Raw genomic sequence first — 16,960 nt, forward strand, 5'->3', positions numbered from 1 at the left:
GAACACTAGACTCTTAAAAGGTATATGATTTCCAAATGTATTTAACCATTCTGTAGATTGACTTTTCACTTTGTTGATAGTTTTCTTTGATGTACAAAAGTTTTAAATTTTGATGAAGTCCAGTTTATCTTTTTTTTTTCTTTTATTGCTTTTGTTTTTGGTATCATGTGGTATCTGAAAAACTATTGCCAAACCAAGGTTTTGAAGATTTTTTCCCCCCTGTGTTTTCTTCTAAGTGGTTTATAGTTTTGGCTCTTATGTTTAAGTCTTTGATCTATTTTGAGTTAATTTTTGTATAGTTTATGGAGAAGGGTTCAGTTTTACTATCTTGCATGTGACTTTCCAGTTGTCACAGCCCCTTTTGTTAAAGAGACTGTTTTTCCCCATTGAATGATCTTGGAATCCTTGTTCAAAATTTAATTGACCATTGATACCTGAGTTTATTTCTGGACTCTTTTCCATTGATCTGTATGTCTGTCAGTACCACACTCTTGATTTCTGTAGTTTCATTATAAGTTTTGAGTCTTCTCTTTTTCTCTGGCTAAAGGTTTGCCAGTTTTGTTGACCTTTTTAAAGAACCAGCTTTGTTTGCATTTGTTCTCTCTATTCTGTATGTCATTTATTTCTGTTCTTATCTCTATTAATGCCTTTCTTATGCTAGTTTTGGGTTTAATATGTTCTTTTTCTAGTTCGTTATTGTTAAAATAAAGTTACTGATTGGGATCATTCCTTTTTCATATAGGCTTGCTCTATGAGTCTACAAGCCTAAAGATCAGCCAGAGGTGAAAGCTTAGAGTTCTTAGGGTCATTTCTGAGCATGCATCAAGCCCTGGGCATGTGATGTCCTTCTAGATTCCCTCATATATATGGGAGCTTTTCAGAGCCCTTGTCTTCCCATGTATCTTCCTTTACTAGTCTCTTCTTTCCTAGCCTTTTTGGTCTTTGCCTACTTGCCCTGTTATCCTTTGCTTCAGGCTGCTGCCTCTAATATATTTGTCTTAAATGCTTTTGACAGTCAGACTCCAGCCCTGAGAAAGTTCTTACACAAATGAAAGAAGGGCAGGCATCTGAGCCCATCCCCTGGGGAGCCACCATACATGTCAGAGCACACACAATCACGTTTCTCTAACAAGGTCCATACTCCCTCCTCTTAAGACAGTCCACACCGGGAGCATGGCCTAAGGAACAATACTCATTGATCCTGGGCTTAAGGCCATTGCCTGGTTGGAGTGTGAGAGATAGTAGGCAGGTAAGTTAAAATGCCACAGATCTGTCATCAAATTTTGGCAGCTTGTTTATTAAGCATTTTTCTCATTATTTCAAGTTTTTAAATCAGATTTCACAGTTTCTGAAAAGTTGATTCTGATGGGTTTGGCAGCATTATCATTGCTTTAGTGGAGAGATGAAGTTTTAGAGTTTACTAATTGGTTGTTTTCAATGAGTTGCCAATTTTGTTAAAGATTAATTTAAAAATGTAAAGTCACATTGTTTTAGAAGTAGGTATTGAAAGTCTTAATTTACTGAAAACAATATAATGTAATTTGTTCTCATAAAGAACTGAACACATCGTTGAGAGAAACACCAATTCCATAGCGTTTGTTTGGTTTTTTTTTTTTTTTTGGTTTTTGTTTAAATTTTTTTATATCTATTACTTTTTTCACTGTTAGCTTGTGTTTTCTGTCGAAAAAATGATGACTGTCCTATTAAATATGGAGAAAAGAAAACTAATGAGAAATGGAATCTCACTGTACATTACTATTGTTTGGTGAGTATAATTTTTAATTAAATCCTAAAAATTTGGTATTCTTCTAAAGAAGAGAATTTGATCCTGATGGCTGGTTTCTGAGAAATGGATAAGTCATTTAACTTTCCTGGATCTCTTTTGCTATGTAAAAATAAGATTTTTCATTTATCAAATTCTAAGATTCTGAAATGACTTGATACATAGAAATACTTGTCATCATTACCTACTTATTTTTGTCTAACCCTTTGGGGCCTCAGTGGAAAAAGAAAATGGTTAGGTCTGTAAGGGAGTTGTTTATTTTGCAACTTTGTTGTTTACATGGTTGCTAGTGATAATTCTCAGAAAGGACCTGTTTGAAGGCTCAGGAAGTAAAATAAAAGTATTTTATTTCACAGAGAACCTGAAAAGAGAAATTTTGACTGCAGGTAATAAATATTTGTGGAAAAGGAAATAGGTTAATTTATGGATCACTCAGTTGCAGGAAAAAATGATGATATATTGAGAATTGGCTCTCATTTGTTCCCCATTCCCTCTACCAACTTCTCATCTCATTGAATCTGCTTTAAGATACTAGTGGTACCGTGACTGCCTTAGCATGATGCCAAGGTTGCATGAGTATATACAGTATTCCTTGGCACTTGCAATAGATATATATTGCTGCTTCACTGATTGTCCAGCTTATAAGTGAAATTTAGCAGCTTATAAGTGAATCAGTTTATATACACACACATACACACACAGACACACACACACACACACCCCTACTCTTTTTTAGATTCTTTTCCCATATAGGGTACAGAGTATTGAGTAGAGTTCCCTGTGGTATACGGTAGGTTCTTATTAGTTATCTATTTTTAATATAATAGTGTGTATATGTCAATCCCAGTCTCCCAGTTTATCCTTCTCCCCACCCCCTCACCATTCCCCTTTGGTACCCGTAAGATTGTTTTCTACATCTGTGACTCTGTTTCTGTTCTTAAGTGGTTTATGGGGCACAGAAATGTGGTATTGGCTGAGATGGGTGGTTCTGGCTTAGGGCCTCTTCTACATGAGGCTGCAGTTGACATGTCAGCATGGTTTGGTCATCTGAAAGCTTGACAGGCTGGAGTATCTACCTCCAGTGGCTCACTTATGTGGCTTTTGGCCTCAGTTCCTCTTGCCTCTTGGCAGGAGGCCTCAGTTCCTTACTTCCTGGGCACCTCTGAAGGGCTGCGCACAGCATGACATCTGGCTTCTCCCAGAGCAAGTAGTAAAAGAAAGGGATAGATATACACCAAGATGGAACTATATGACCTAGTTTTTATAATCATATACCACTATTACTTTTCCTTTATTCTGTTAGAGGTGAGTCATGATTCTAGCTCACACTTAAGGAGAAGGAAATTAGTTCCCACCACTTTTAAGGGAGGAGTATCAACAAATTTAGGGGTGTATTTTTATTCTTACAACAGCATCCATGTTAAAACTTAGATGCTTCCTTGAGTAATACTTTAACATAAATTCTTTGTGTTTCTCTAAGGTTTGTAAACTGATCTAGGAACCTAATTACTTTGTACCAAGACTTAGGGGAACATGAAGTTGATATTCCAGATTATTTGTCTTAGAGTCATATAGGGCTTAGAGTTCTTATAGGGCTTCCCAAGTGGCTAAGTGGTAAAGAATCTGCCTGCCAATGCAGGAGATGTCGATTCAGTCCTTGGGTCAGGAACATCCCCTGGAGAAGGAAATGGCAACCCACTCCAGTACTCTTGCTTGGGAAATCCCATGGACAAAGGAGCCTGGTAGGCTACAGTCAGTGGGGTCACAAAAGAGTCAGACAGAACTTAGTGAATAAACAACAACAACAACACAGAGTCTTATAGTTTGTATCACAAAAGAAAACCTTTTTGTATTTCTAAACAGTTCATTTTACTTTTTATGTAATAGAATTAGGAGAGAGCTATTTTATTATTAGTCAGTGTGTTGGCTTTTTTTTTTTTCCCGTAATTTTTAAGTAATCTATGGCCCTTTTGGGATTTTTTTTAAGATACACTGATTAAAATCTCTAATCACAAGTCTGAAGTGTTACTGAGTTATTTAATATATTTAACTTGGTCATATCAAAATTTCCCTTATGTTCTTTCTTATTTTATTAATGAGTGTAGTAATCCCAAAACACATTGACCCTAGTTCAACACTTACAGGACTGGTGTTTCATTGTGAACAGGAAGGTATAGTAATATTATAAATGGTAATGGAATATTAGAGCTGAGACTTGGGAACAACCTAGTCTGTTGTTTTTATTTTTGTGTTTAATATTAGAAACACTGAATTACTTGCCTAGGGCTCCATAAAGTTGGGCACAGATCCTGGTTTGCAAGCCAGTACTTATTCACAGCCTCATGCTTTTTCTTGATTCATGTTCCCTTAATATATTTAAAGTGAAGTTAAAACCTATTTTAAAAAATTTATTTTCAATAACTATAATTCAATAGATTATCTATAATTACATCTTTTATGATTCAGAATCCAGCTAGATTTATAGTTAACCTGAAATATCACTGATAATTATCTCCGTAGTATTTATTACTATTACATATACATCTTTCAGTATTTGCCACTTTTTCCTGCCTAAAACTTGATCATAAGTGTTTATTGTTTGTCTTCCTTCCCTTTCCCTGTTATTTTCTGTGATACTTTTTAGAAACCAGTTTGGTTATATAACATGTTAATATATAGTGTCTTTGAAATCAAACAGTATGAGTAGCCTCTTACTTTGACTATGAAAAATAACTATTATAGGTAAGAGATACTTGAAATTAGAGTGTTTTATATCCATTTTTATTGGAATATTATAGATATATATTTTTTATTCCAAACAAGTTTTTTAGAGTTTATTTTCTAATTGAGAATATATTCATAGTTGATGTCAAGTGGAATTTGGCAGAGGGGTAAAGAAGAAGAAGGAGTTTATGGTTTTCTAATAGAAGATATCAGGAAAGAAGTGACTAGGGCTTCTAAACTGGTAAGTAAATTACTTTACTCATTGCACCATAAATATTGTCAGTATTAAGGAAGTCTTTTCCATCACATTCTCTACTAGAAATTGATAAGACACTGATTTTATGTTATTTTTGTCACAGTAAATTTTAGAACATTTTGTATTTTTGCAAATGAAAGAGCTAAACCAACCTTGGATAACATGTGTGGCAATACTGATTTCACTGCTTGTCTTCCAACCTACCCATCGTTGCATCCACTCTTACCATCAGAATTATGATCCTACTTCCACTCAATTGTTCTTCAGACCTTCTATCCTGAGGCAATCCAGTTATTTACTTTTCATTCTTATGCCTCAGTTGCTGGGTTGGAGTGATAGCTTGTGATGGAAACTACACAGCTCTACAGACCAATCATTTATGGTCTCCTTCTGTCTTGTGGCTCTTCTGTGATACAGTTTGCTTATGTTCAGTGCCTTCGCCTGCTCTGCGAGATAAGTATTCTGAACTTTAACTCCTTATTCATTCAGTTACAGTTTGTGAATCTTCTCTGTGATGGCTGTTATTATGTCAGAGAATGGACTGTAGGTCTCCATGTGTTCTGAGTAGAAACCATGAGAGTTACAGAACGAGAAGATTGGAAGTACAGGGGCTTCTGTTCAGAGAATGGGGCACTGGAATTGACAACTTCCATGGTGGAGCAGTTTTGGCTGATGAGAGGACTCTTCATTACACTGAAGTGGAGATGAAGTGCATTGACACATTTTAATTGAGGAAGTAAAAACAAAAAGATTGTCCTATCAGTGCAGAAGTCATTTAGAGTGATAACAAGAATTAAAATACGGAGGAGGGTGCCAAAGTCTGGAGGAAGTTAGGTAGGTGACATTAGGTTCTAGGACCAGATCTTTTTAAGTCTGAAGGTAGAGTAATGGCCTACAGTCTGCAGCACAGAACTTAAAACAATGTTCTGTTTGTCCTTCTCCCTACCTCTGTCTATATTTCATGTCCATTCCTTGCCAAGTCTGGAAATTAAGGAGGATGAAAAAATAAGCAGCTTCATACAAGAAGTTCTATAAGGGAAGCATTCAGAGAATTTTATTTTGGTTGAGACAAAGATATGAAAGTGGTTATTTTTAAGGATATTCAAGATTCAGGGGTGTGTGTGTTTCTCAGTCATGTCCAACTCTTTGCAATCCCATGGACTGTAGCCCACCAGGCTCTTCTGTCCATGGAATTCACCAGGCAAGAATACTGGAGTGGGTTGCCATTTCCTTCTCCAGGATCTTCCTGACCCAGGGATCGAACCCAGGTTTTTCTGTATTGCAGGCAGATGTTTACCATCTGACCTACTATGGAAGCCCAAGATACAGAGGAGGTAATGATAAACTAGAGGTTCTAAGGCACAAGGGAAAACCTTGGAGAAAAGGTAAACAGTGACATTTACCTATGGGCCTTGTGAGAGTATTAGTACCAAAATTTTTCAATCTTCTGGTGATAGTGAACTTGTCATGAAAGATGGCCTCTACAGGTACTGTTTGGAAATCCTTTCTTAAGACATCATATCCTCTCTGAGTATATTGTGAACCTGTGAGAATGTCTTGATCCTGAAGAGGTGTCTCAATTTACGACCTTAAAATAGAATTCTATATGTCAGTTTACAGGGAGAGACTTAGGTTAGCAAGGTATCATTCTACAACCTGGCAGTGCTTGACAGGTGGACAGTATAATCCCTTCATCAGTGGTCAATATGATGCTCATCTCAAAGGTTCCAAGATATATGAAGTACTCTTCTGTGTTTTAGTAATGATTGATTCATCTAATTATTTTTCTGTTTATATACTATAGTGATATTTAAGTTAGAGGCAGTGGTATTTGTTTCCTAGGGCTGCTATAATAGATTACCCCAAACTGGGTCGCTTAAAACAGAAATGTATTCTCTCAGAATTCTGGAGACCGGAAGTTCCAAATCAAGCTGTCAGAGGGATTGACTTCTGGAAGCTCTGAGGGAGAATCTTCTCATGCTTCTCTTCTGATGGCTGCTTCTCTTCTGATGGCCTTTGGCATTCCTTGCTTTGTGGCAGCGTACCTCAATCTCTTCCTCCGTCTTTATGTGGCCTTCCCCTCTGTGTCTTAAATCTCTCTCTCTTTTTACTTATAAGGACTTATAGGGACCACCTTAAATCCAGGATGAACTCATCTTGAGATCTTTAACATATCTACAAAGACCATGTTTCCAAGTAAGGTCACATTCAAAGGTACCAGGAATTAGGCCTTGAATATAACTTTTGAGGAACCACTACTTAACCTACTTACTATAGGTATCTTAACACTTTTTCATTTGCTTAAGATAGAGTGATCCTCACCAGTTTTTTACAAATTGTTTTTTAGAATTGTTTTGCTGTTGTCCTATATATAATAGATATTTCCTAACTCTGTTTTCTGTTGCAATTTGAATGAGACTTTCATGTATAATCTTTATGTATACAAACCCTTCAGTTTAAAATATTTAGCAGGTAGGAAGGAAAAGAAGCTTCGCTGTCTCACCCACATTAGATTAAAGATGTTTCCTTTATCAGAAATTGTTACATGAGTGACTCTTTAGATTGGATTGTTTCTGAGTAAAACAATTTTTTTCAGGAAATGTCTTTAATATACTATAATCACAGCTATTGTATGGTGAAAGTAATTGTCACACTCTCCACAAAGAATATTCATTTATACCTTGGTCTTACCTATAGTACTCAAATTTTCTACATTATAATCGCTATTTTTATATTTTCTTCTAGAAATGCTCTGTTTGCAAGAAAATGGGTGCTTCAATTGGGTGTGTCGCACCCCGATGTAAACGAAGTTATCATTTCCCATGTGGACTTCAGAGAGAATGTATTTTCCAGTTCACTGGCAATTTTGCGTGAGTTAATTAACTGTCAAATATGAAAGAAGATGTAAAGGAAAAGTGGAAAATGGATATGGATCTCTCTAATTATATAATTCCTTTGTAAAATTTCTTTTCAAAGTTACACTGGGGTTATATGGGTACTTTAGAGAATTACAATATCTGTAATGGCCTTAATGATTAATATTCACCTCTAGCTTTCAGCCCTAGAATATAATATGGAAGTGTTAATTTATTCACATTCAATAGAAATTTCCATCTTATATAATTCTAGATTTTATGTTACTTTTTAGAGTTAGTACTTTTCTTTCACAGGGCTATCTATGTTCTTATTGAGTAAATTGAAGACATGTAAATTTAATGCAGTCAGAAAAATAACTACCCTGGGATGACCCTAAAAATATTTGTTTCTTGAGTTCAGCTCTAAACATCAAGATTTTATGAATTTTGGTGTTTGTTATCATGAGTGATTTATTTCTTTTAGTCTTTGTGCTCTTGACCTATTTAATGAATTGTTCTGTATGAAAACTGCAGTGTAGAAAATGCAAATGGAAATAAATTTAGTGGGTTAAGAATACTTATTGTTTGTACTTTAGTTATTAAAATAATATTTTTAAGTATGAGTTCCTTCCTTTGATTTTATGCAGGTTTGAGTACAAATGTTGTATATACTATTACTAACAGTATTTCATAATTCTCAACATAGTATTAGTTATTGAAATTCTGTGAGGTGAATCTCACCACCAAAAGGTTCACATTTGGAAAATCTAGCTCTCCTTGGTTATAGATGATGAGATTGATTTACAGTGGCATTTCCCCAGCCTGTTGTAAGTTAATTGTGAGAGAGACAAATGAATTTTCTCTAATAGATATGAATTTAATGCTAGCTTAGTTGTGCTTTATAATTTATTAGATGATGTTTTTAATTAATTTACATTTTTAGGTCATTTTGTTGGCAACATCGACCTGTTCAAATAATTACATCTAATAATTGTAGAGACTCCTTACTGTGCACCATTTGCTTGGAATTTATAGAGCCTATTCCAACTTACAGCGTGTTACGAAGTCCTTGTTGTAAGAATGCTTGGTTTCATAGAGACTGTTTGCAGGTAAGATAGTTTGTAAACATTTTCTGATATAAATCTGTTGCTTGTTGATTTGAATTAGAATAGACATGTGTTTTAGCTCTTAACTCCTTGTAACTTTTTAAAATGGCTTTATTGAATAAAATTTTACATGTAAAATTACTCTGTTGAAGTGTACAATTAATGTTTTGGTAAATACTTTAGATACTACCTTTTAATGTATGTTTAAACATAAAAAATTTTGTTTTTACCCAAGGATTTTGCTTGTATATCACAAAGAATAATACAGTCTTTAATTCCCAAGTTTGTTTATATGCTTAAAGTTAGAAAAACCAAGGTATGTGAAATAATAAATTGTAAGCTAGGATAATTTAATGTTAAGAGGTCTGTTTTTTTTAGTTTAGTAAACATTTTGTCATGCACTTCTGAGGTGGCACAGTGGTAAAGAATCTGCCTGCCAGTGCAGGAGACGCAAGAGAGGCAAGTTTGATCCCTGGGTTGGGAAGATTCCCTGGAGAAAGAAATGGCAATCCGCTCCAGTATTCTTGCCTGGAAAATTCCGTGTAGAGAGGTATTTGGCATGCTGCAGTACATGGTGTTGCAGAGTCAGATATGACTGAGCCTGTGCACGCACGCACACACACACACACACACACACACAGAAACACATCATAACATTTGAAATTAAACTGATTACTGTCTAATGAATTGAAATACATTATAGTTCTTTGAGAGCCACCTTGTATGTCAAACCTGATGACAAATTTTCAGGTAAATTGAATATCATAAAACAGTATTAAATAATCTACAGTTTCTTCAATTCAGAAGGTAGTTTAATAATCTGCAGTTTCTTCAATTCAGAAGGTAGTTTAAAATTTTAAAAAGATCCCAATTATTAATAACGTCAAATATGTAATATACATGTGTGAAAGTGTCAACTGATAGGCAATTATTGTTGATAATGCCAATGATCAAAGGATTCACTTAAATTTATACTGTTTTTAAAGTTTGGCTTTTATTATTATTTAGTAAAATGAAATGTTAATATTGATTACAAATTATCTACAGAATTTTTTTTTTTTTAAGTTAGAAGATGTTGTAAATCCTCTTATATTTCAACAAAATCTTAATAGTACTAACAGTAGTCCAAGTAGTAAAGCTTGATTACTTTCTGTTTTTTTTTTTTATATGAGCCTATAACTCTTCTTTTTAGTATTATTCAGTTAAAAGTGGCAGGATGCAGCCTGTTTTGTTGGGTAAATAGTAGAGATTCTATTAATTCTCATGAAATAGTGTTTGTAAAAGGATCCAGAGAGTGCAATTCTAAACATCATGAAGTACTATTTTTATCTATTGAAGAAGAAGTTCACATTATGTGAGAATCTCTAAAAAGTTATTATCTTAATTAAGGGGTTATATTTGAATGACTTGAAAGTAATTGCTGTCAAATGTATCATCTTGTTAACTTTGTATAGTAGTGTGTTATTTTTCAGGACACATAAGATTTGCCTCATTTTGTGTTAATAATGAAACAAAGGTTTTCCAATTTGACCTAGTATTCATAGGACTTTTTGTGAACTCTGAAAGTACTAAGTTTCTAATTCTGTCATTAAAAACTAGAAATAGTACTACTAACAAAAATGTAGGTCTACTTTACGCAGGTGTAATATAATATCATGGCCATGTGGACATCTGTATGTGATGTAAATATTAACAATCATTTATTACATGTTTAGAGCATACAAGGACAGAACTTGTTCTTGAGTCATGTTTCTTGAAGGAGCTTCAGTGGCTTTACCACTCTGGTACAACTCCTAACTGAAATAGTAAATGGAGTTTACCCAGTTTAGGTAGCAATAATCATACCTAAAGAAAAAGTTTTTTTAATCTCTGAACTCCATTAATACAAAGAGTTGAAGGAGGAACATACCTATGCGGTAGGATGAGAATTATATGTGGTTAAGCAAATTTTAAGCAAATACCAGACACTTTACCTGCTTCCTGTGAAACCTGTATGCAGGTCAAGAAGCAACAGTTAAAACTGGACATAGAACAATGGACTGGTTCAAAATTGGCAGAAGAGTACATGAAGGCTGTATATTGGCACCCTGCTTCTTTAACATATATGCAGAATATATCATCCAAAATACTGGGCAAAATGCTGAAGCGCAAGCTGGAATCAAGATTTGCTGGGATAAATATCAACAACCTCAGATATGCAGATGAGACCACCCTTAGGGCAGAAAGCAAAGAGGAATTAGAGAGCCTCTTGATAAAGGTGAAAGAGGAGAGTAAAAAGCCTGGCTTAAAACTTATCATTCCAAAAACTAAGATCATGGATCCAGTCCAGTTACTTCATGGCAAATAGACGGGGACACAATGAGAGATAGAGATAGATAGAGAGATAGATTTTATTTTCTTGAGCTCCAAAATCACTGCAGATGGTGACTGCAGCCATGAAATTAGAAGATACTTGCTCCTTGGATGAAAAACCATGACAAACCTAGACAGCATATTAAAAAGCAGAGACATTACTTTGCCTACAAAGGTCCATATTGTCAAAGCTATGGTTTTTCCAGTAGTCATGTATGGATGTGAGAGCTGGACAGTAAAAAAGGCTGAGCGCCGTACTGTGGTGCTGGAAAAGACTCTTGAGCGTGCCTTGTACTGCCAAGAGATTAAACCAGTCAATCCTAAAGGAGATCAACCCTGAATATTCATTGGAAGGATTGATGCTGAAGCTGAAACTCCACTACTTTGGCCACCTGGTGCAAAGAGCCATCTTATTGGAAAAGACCTTGATGCTGGGAAAAACTGAAGGCAGGAGGAGAAGGGGACAACAGAGGATGAGATGGTTGGATGGCGTTACTGACTCAATGGACATGATTTAGAGCAAACTCCAAGAGATGGTAAAGGACAAGAAAGCCTGGTGTGCTGCAGTCCATGGGGATGCAAAGAGTCAGACACGACTGAGTGAACAACAAAAGCAAATTTTATTTGTGACTTCTACAAATGCTGTTATATTAGGATTTTGTGAGGAGAGACTATAGATTAGTATCAAATAAATTGATAGAGCTTTTCCATTCTGTATATAGAAAGAATTGTCACTATTCTTGTTCAGTTTGGATTTCTCCATCATTGCTGTGGTCTTGGTATCTTTTATGTCTGCTATTTTTCTGTTTCCACTGATCAAAGATCCTTTAGGTTCAGCAGAAATTTCATTAATAACTTGTTATTTTCCTCTCACATGTTGTGTGTGTGCTACATTGTAGTTGTTTGAACCTGATTTCTTCTTTGTTCACTTCTTCCTTCACCATCCACAAATTATTCCCCAAGTCTTTTAGGTCTGCTTAATATTTTTTGTGTATCCTTTTTTGCTACCTTGTGTCTTAAGCCCTTTGTGATTTAACTTCAGACAGTTTTTCTTTTTTTATTAACTAGGCTTTTGCTGGAGCCTGTTGGCTCCTGCATGCCTTATTCCCTGTCAGTTCTTCATGCTACAGACTTTGACTTATCTTTATGTTTTTATTACTTAGTTCAGTATGGTCAGCATGTAATCTTTAAGGATATTGTGATTAAGTTCCCCAATCACGTGTACTCTTTTTGCCCCTGAGAGTTAATATGTGCTATCCCCTTTCCTTGTATTATCTTTTATCCTGTTTTCATGGCAGATCCCTGTTTTTTGCAAACATAACTTTGACCTTACCATTGCTGTGACATTTTTGCCAGACTCTTACATAAACTTCAGTACTTCTTCCTTTCTCTTACTGTATGTACTTTTCTAAAAGTACTTTTATACTGTATGCCTACTCACAAGAATTCCTTGAAACAGAATCTAAGTCATTTTATGTTTGTTTTTGGTACTGGCATAGTGTTTGGTACCTAGATAGTGGGGATTAAATATTTATTAAATAAATGTATGCTTCTAGTTTTTTAAATTGAGAATTGGCTACTCTTTCTCCTGAATATCTTCTGCCTGCTGCTTCTGTATTTGTATTTGTTGACGCAGTGAGAATGGGTTTTATGCTCTTCCCTCTTGGAAAGAAAACTAACCGATTGAGGTAAAAACAGAACCAAGGATGCTTTATATGTATCATTTATTTAAACATCCTTCCTAGATTAAGTAACCAAAGATTTTTACTGTTTTATTCACAGAGAGTGATGGACAACACAATTTTTGGGAACAGAAATGACATTAGATACAAAAGGTTGAGAAACACATGGGTGAGAGATGTAAAGAACAGTCAATTCATTGGCTTAATATTTTTTCCCATTGGGAGAAATACCTCCAAATTTTAGCAGTGGGATAACTTAGTTTAACAAAGTTTATGAACCACTAACATAAATAAAATTTCATAATATGTTAAAAGTAGCACATGTTCTGTTAGCTATATAATTCATAACCTGATGATCTGTTAAAATATTAACCATGTGTTTTCTGTTTTCCACTATAGGTGCAAGCAATAAATGCAGGAATGTTTTTCTTTAGGTGCACTATATGCAATAATAGTGATATATTTCAGAAAGAGATGTTGAGAATGGGAATTCATATTCCTGAAAAGTGAGTTACATTTAGCCTTTTGATGAAAAGATGTTTTAAATGTAGAATTTAAAAAAATGGAAATAGTCATTTATATTGATTAAGTACTCATAGATAAGCAGACATTTCAAAAAGGGAAATCTAAAGCCTGTCCCACCACCACTTCCTCCTCCTCCTCCTCAGATTGCCAGTTCTTGGGACCAGGCACTGTGACTTAACTGTCTCAGCAGTTGTTAATAGTCTCTTAATAATTGTACACCTCACTTGTGTACCATATTCATGGACTTATACACAAGTATAATAGGCTTCAGAATGGTATGTATAAATTATATGAGAATCAAGATGTGGTTTAAAGTTAAAGTGTATGAGAAGAATTTTGTTAATATTTAAAGGTGAGAAATCCAGAATTAGTGCTACTAAACTTGAAATTTTAAAAATTGGAAGTAAAATATTAAGAGAAATAAAAGTTTCAGAAAATTTCTACTTAATTTTTCATTTAATATTTGAAATTCATTGAGACTAATAAACTATAGGATAAGATAACATTAATGGATTTATATTTTGAATTGAATGATTGATCCTAAAAAAGAACAAATTTTATTCTGGTTCCTAAGTTTTTAACGAGTTTATTTTTAGATTGATATCCTTTTATGTAACATTTAAGGCCAAAGTCTATTTTATATACTGCTTCATTTACAGAGATGCATCTTGGGAATTAGAGGAAAATGCTTATCAAGAGCTTCTGCAGCACTATGAGCATTGTGATGTCCGAAGATGTCGTTGCAAAGAAGGGCGAGACTATAATGTGCCTGATAGGTAAATGGAAAAGTTCACTTGTACTCATTGTCCGTTTTTAAACGTTCAGGTTGAGAAAGTAGGTTTCCTAGTTAGTGAAGTATTTTGCTCTTAGGGGGTTTGAAGTTTTAATCTGAGATGAGATACGTTTATTAAATATTTATTTGCATATGTTTACAGAGAAATTATTGCAGCTGGCGTAATTGTAACTTTTATGATATGTTTTCATGAGGCTCTGTTTTCTAGAGCTCTACTGTGGTAGCCACTAGCCACAGTTGACCAGTGACCCCTTGAAATGTGGCTGTTCCAAATTGAAAGGTGCTGTAAGTGTAAAATACACACTGAACACTTAACATGTATCTTAGTTTGCTAGGACTGCCATAACAAAATACCGCAAACTGGGTGACTTAAACAACAGAAATATGTCTTCTCACAATCTTGGAGGCTCGAAGTCCAAGGTACAGGTATTGGCAGGTTTGATTTCTATTGAAGCCTCTGTCCTTAGCTTGCACATGGCTTCCTCCTAGTTGTGTCCCCCTCTGTGTCTTAACCTTCTCTTCTTATTAGGACACCAGTCATTGGATTCGAACCCCACCCATATGACCTCATTTTATGTGCCGGGTCTTAGCTGTGTAGTCTTCTGTAGTTAGTTGTGGCATGCGAACTCTTAGTTGTATGTAGCATGTGGTATTCAGTTCCCTGACCAGGGCCAACCAGGGCCCCCTGCAGTGGGAGCGCAGCAGAGTCTTAGCCACTGGAGCAGCAGGGAAGTCTCCATAATTTTCTGTGTGATAGTCCTATCTCCAAGTATAGTCACATTGTGAAGTACTGGGTGTTAGGTCTTCAAAATATGAATTCTGGGAGTAATGTAATTCTGCTCTTTTAAGAAAAAAAACAAAAAAGACCTTAAAATATCTTGTCAATAATTTTTTAAATTGACTACATCAGACAAAATGATTATATTTCAGAAATATTCAAATCAATTCACTTGTTTCTTTTACCTTTTTAAATCTGATTACTGGGAAAGTTTAAATTATATATATGATTTACATTATTTTTCTGTTGTATGACACTGTTCTAGAAGTTAAGAAACTAGATTAATCTATCAGTATTTGTTTTAGATCACTGTAAAAAAAGAAGGCTTGGTATTTGAAATTTATTGATTATTGTTTTGTAGTATCAGTGGACATTGGCTGTAATCTTGACAATCATTTTGTGCCTTCCGTGTACATACTGAGTTGCTGTTGTTTAGTGGCTAAGTCATGTCCGACCTTTGTCACCCCATGGACTGTAGCCCACCAGGTTCCTCTGTCTGGAATTTCCCAGGCAAGAATATTGGAGTGGGTTGCCATTTCCTTCTCCAAGGGATCTTCCTGACTGAGGGATCAAACCCGTGTCTCTTGCATTGGCAGGTGGATTCTTTACCTCTGAGCCACCAGGGAAACCCACACACTGTGTATAGGGTATTGGAAATCAAGAGTATTTTTATTTTTTATGAAAAAGTAACTAATTTTGTTGACATTTATATAGGAAATTTTGATACATTTTAACATGACAAACTGAAACTGTAGGTGCAGAGCAGAATATTAGGAGCCTTATTTCTTATGGAAAGTGATTTTGCTAGGTGAGTTGCTACTTTCTTTGCTGAAGTCTTAGCAGCTTTAGCAGGTTTCTCCTAAGAAGCTACTACTGATTCACCATTCTGGGCTTAATTTTTCCTTCATTGTGCTTGTTACAAAATAGTTGATGTTATCATTTAAATCTGTCTTTGCCACTAGACTGAAGATTCACTAAGGGTTGAGATCTCATTGAAGATGTCGAGTAATGTGTATTGTTGACCAAGTTACTTGATCTGGTGACCCTGATTATTCATTTGTAGGCACTAATAATATCCCGCTCAAGAGTTGTGCTGAGGCAGAGATGAGACTGTTTGTAAATGTGCTTTGTAGACAGTAACATGCTTTAGAGTTATAAGAAGCAATATGTTCATTAATATTGACATTTTCTAAATCCATTGTAGGTTATTTTGATTTTAATTAAATTTATTTATTTTTCTTGTATACTATTGGTCACCTAATCCTTAGCTACCAAAGTCAATTTTCTTTCTGGCAGCTACTTTGCTTTTTCTCCTAGGACACAGATCCTCGCTGTCTGAATGCTTCCTTTACAATCTCACTCTCGTTCTAGTGAGCGGAAGGTAATTTTGCTGAAAGGCAGCATGGTGTAGTGGTTAGGAGCATGGTCTAAAGCCAGGTACACTGGATTGGAAGCTTCACTCTGAGACTAGCAGTGTCTGTTTGGGCATCTCTGCTTTGGTTTCCTCTTCTTTAAAAGGTGGTAACTTTTTTCCAGCCTTCTAAAATTGTGAGGATTAAACTTTACATGTAAAGGGTGAGAACTGGGCCTGGTATATAGGCACTTACGTTAGCTGTCATCTTTCTTTCTCTTCATCCTTCCTTGGCAGGACTATCTGGGGAAGAGGGGAAACAAAGAGATGACACAACCCTATACAGCCATTTCCACATTTCCACAGAGGAGATTTGTCCACACCTAGCAGAGGGAAAGTTTTGCAGCTACCTTTCTGATCACCCACGTGTCCACACATTCAGGGAGTACATCCATCCCCATATAGACAGATGTACTCATAACCAAACAGAGAGGAGTCTGCACAGCATAACCCACAGCCATATAGAAAATGTGGATGCAGACTGGCACACATCACAATGCAGTGGGCAAAACACTGGGAGTGGGGGCTGGCAGGGAACAAATAGAGAATATGAATGTAGGTCAGGTACTAAGTCTGGATCTTAGTGAGCTACAAAGTATCTGAGGTATCTGAGCAAGCTTGTTATAGGAAATAATTCCTTACCTTGAATAGGAAAGATAGTATTTTAGGTAAGACAGTGTATTTACTGAATGCTT

General features: G+C 35.4%; 1 protein-coding gene across 10 annotated transcripts in view; it reads left to right on the forward strand.

Moving 5' to 3' along the window:
* G2E3 (G2/M-phase specific E3 ubiquitin protein ligase) overlaps positions 1–16,960 on the forward strand; it is a 72,839-nt gene that overhangs the window by 32,017 nt on the left and 23,862 nt on the right. For 6 of the 10 annotated variants that reach the window (XM_055555646.1, XM_055555652.1, XM_055555653.1 and 3 more), the window contains 6 exons: positions 1,668–1,765; positions 4,647–4,748; positions 7,509–7,633; positions 8,562–8,727; positions 13,158–13,264; positions 13,943–14,059. In XM_055555646.1, the coding sequence (XP_055411621.1) occupies positions 1,668–1,765; positions 4,647–4,748; positions 7,509–7,633; positions 8,562–8,727; positions 13,158–13,264; positions 13,943–14,059 (715 nt within the window). The remainder of the gene's footprint in view (positions 1–1,667; positions 1,766–4,646; positions 4,749–7,508; positions 7,634–8,561; positions 8,728–13,157; positions 13,265–13,942; positions 14,060–16,960) is intronic. The other 4 variants (XM_055555648.1, XM_055555649.1, XM_055555647.1 and 1 more) reach the window with 3 other exon arrangements.

The sequence above is a fragment of the Bubalus kerabau genome, chromosome 19, assembly GCF_029407905.1.
Source record: "Bubalus kerabau isolate K-KA32 ecotype Philippines breed swamp buffalo chromosome 19, PCC_UOA_SB_1v2, whole genome shotgun sequence".
Lineage (NCBI taxonomy): Eukaryota > Metazoa > Chordata > Mammalia > Artiodactyla > Bovidae > Bubalus > Bubalus kerabau.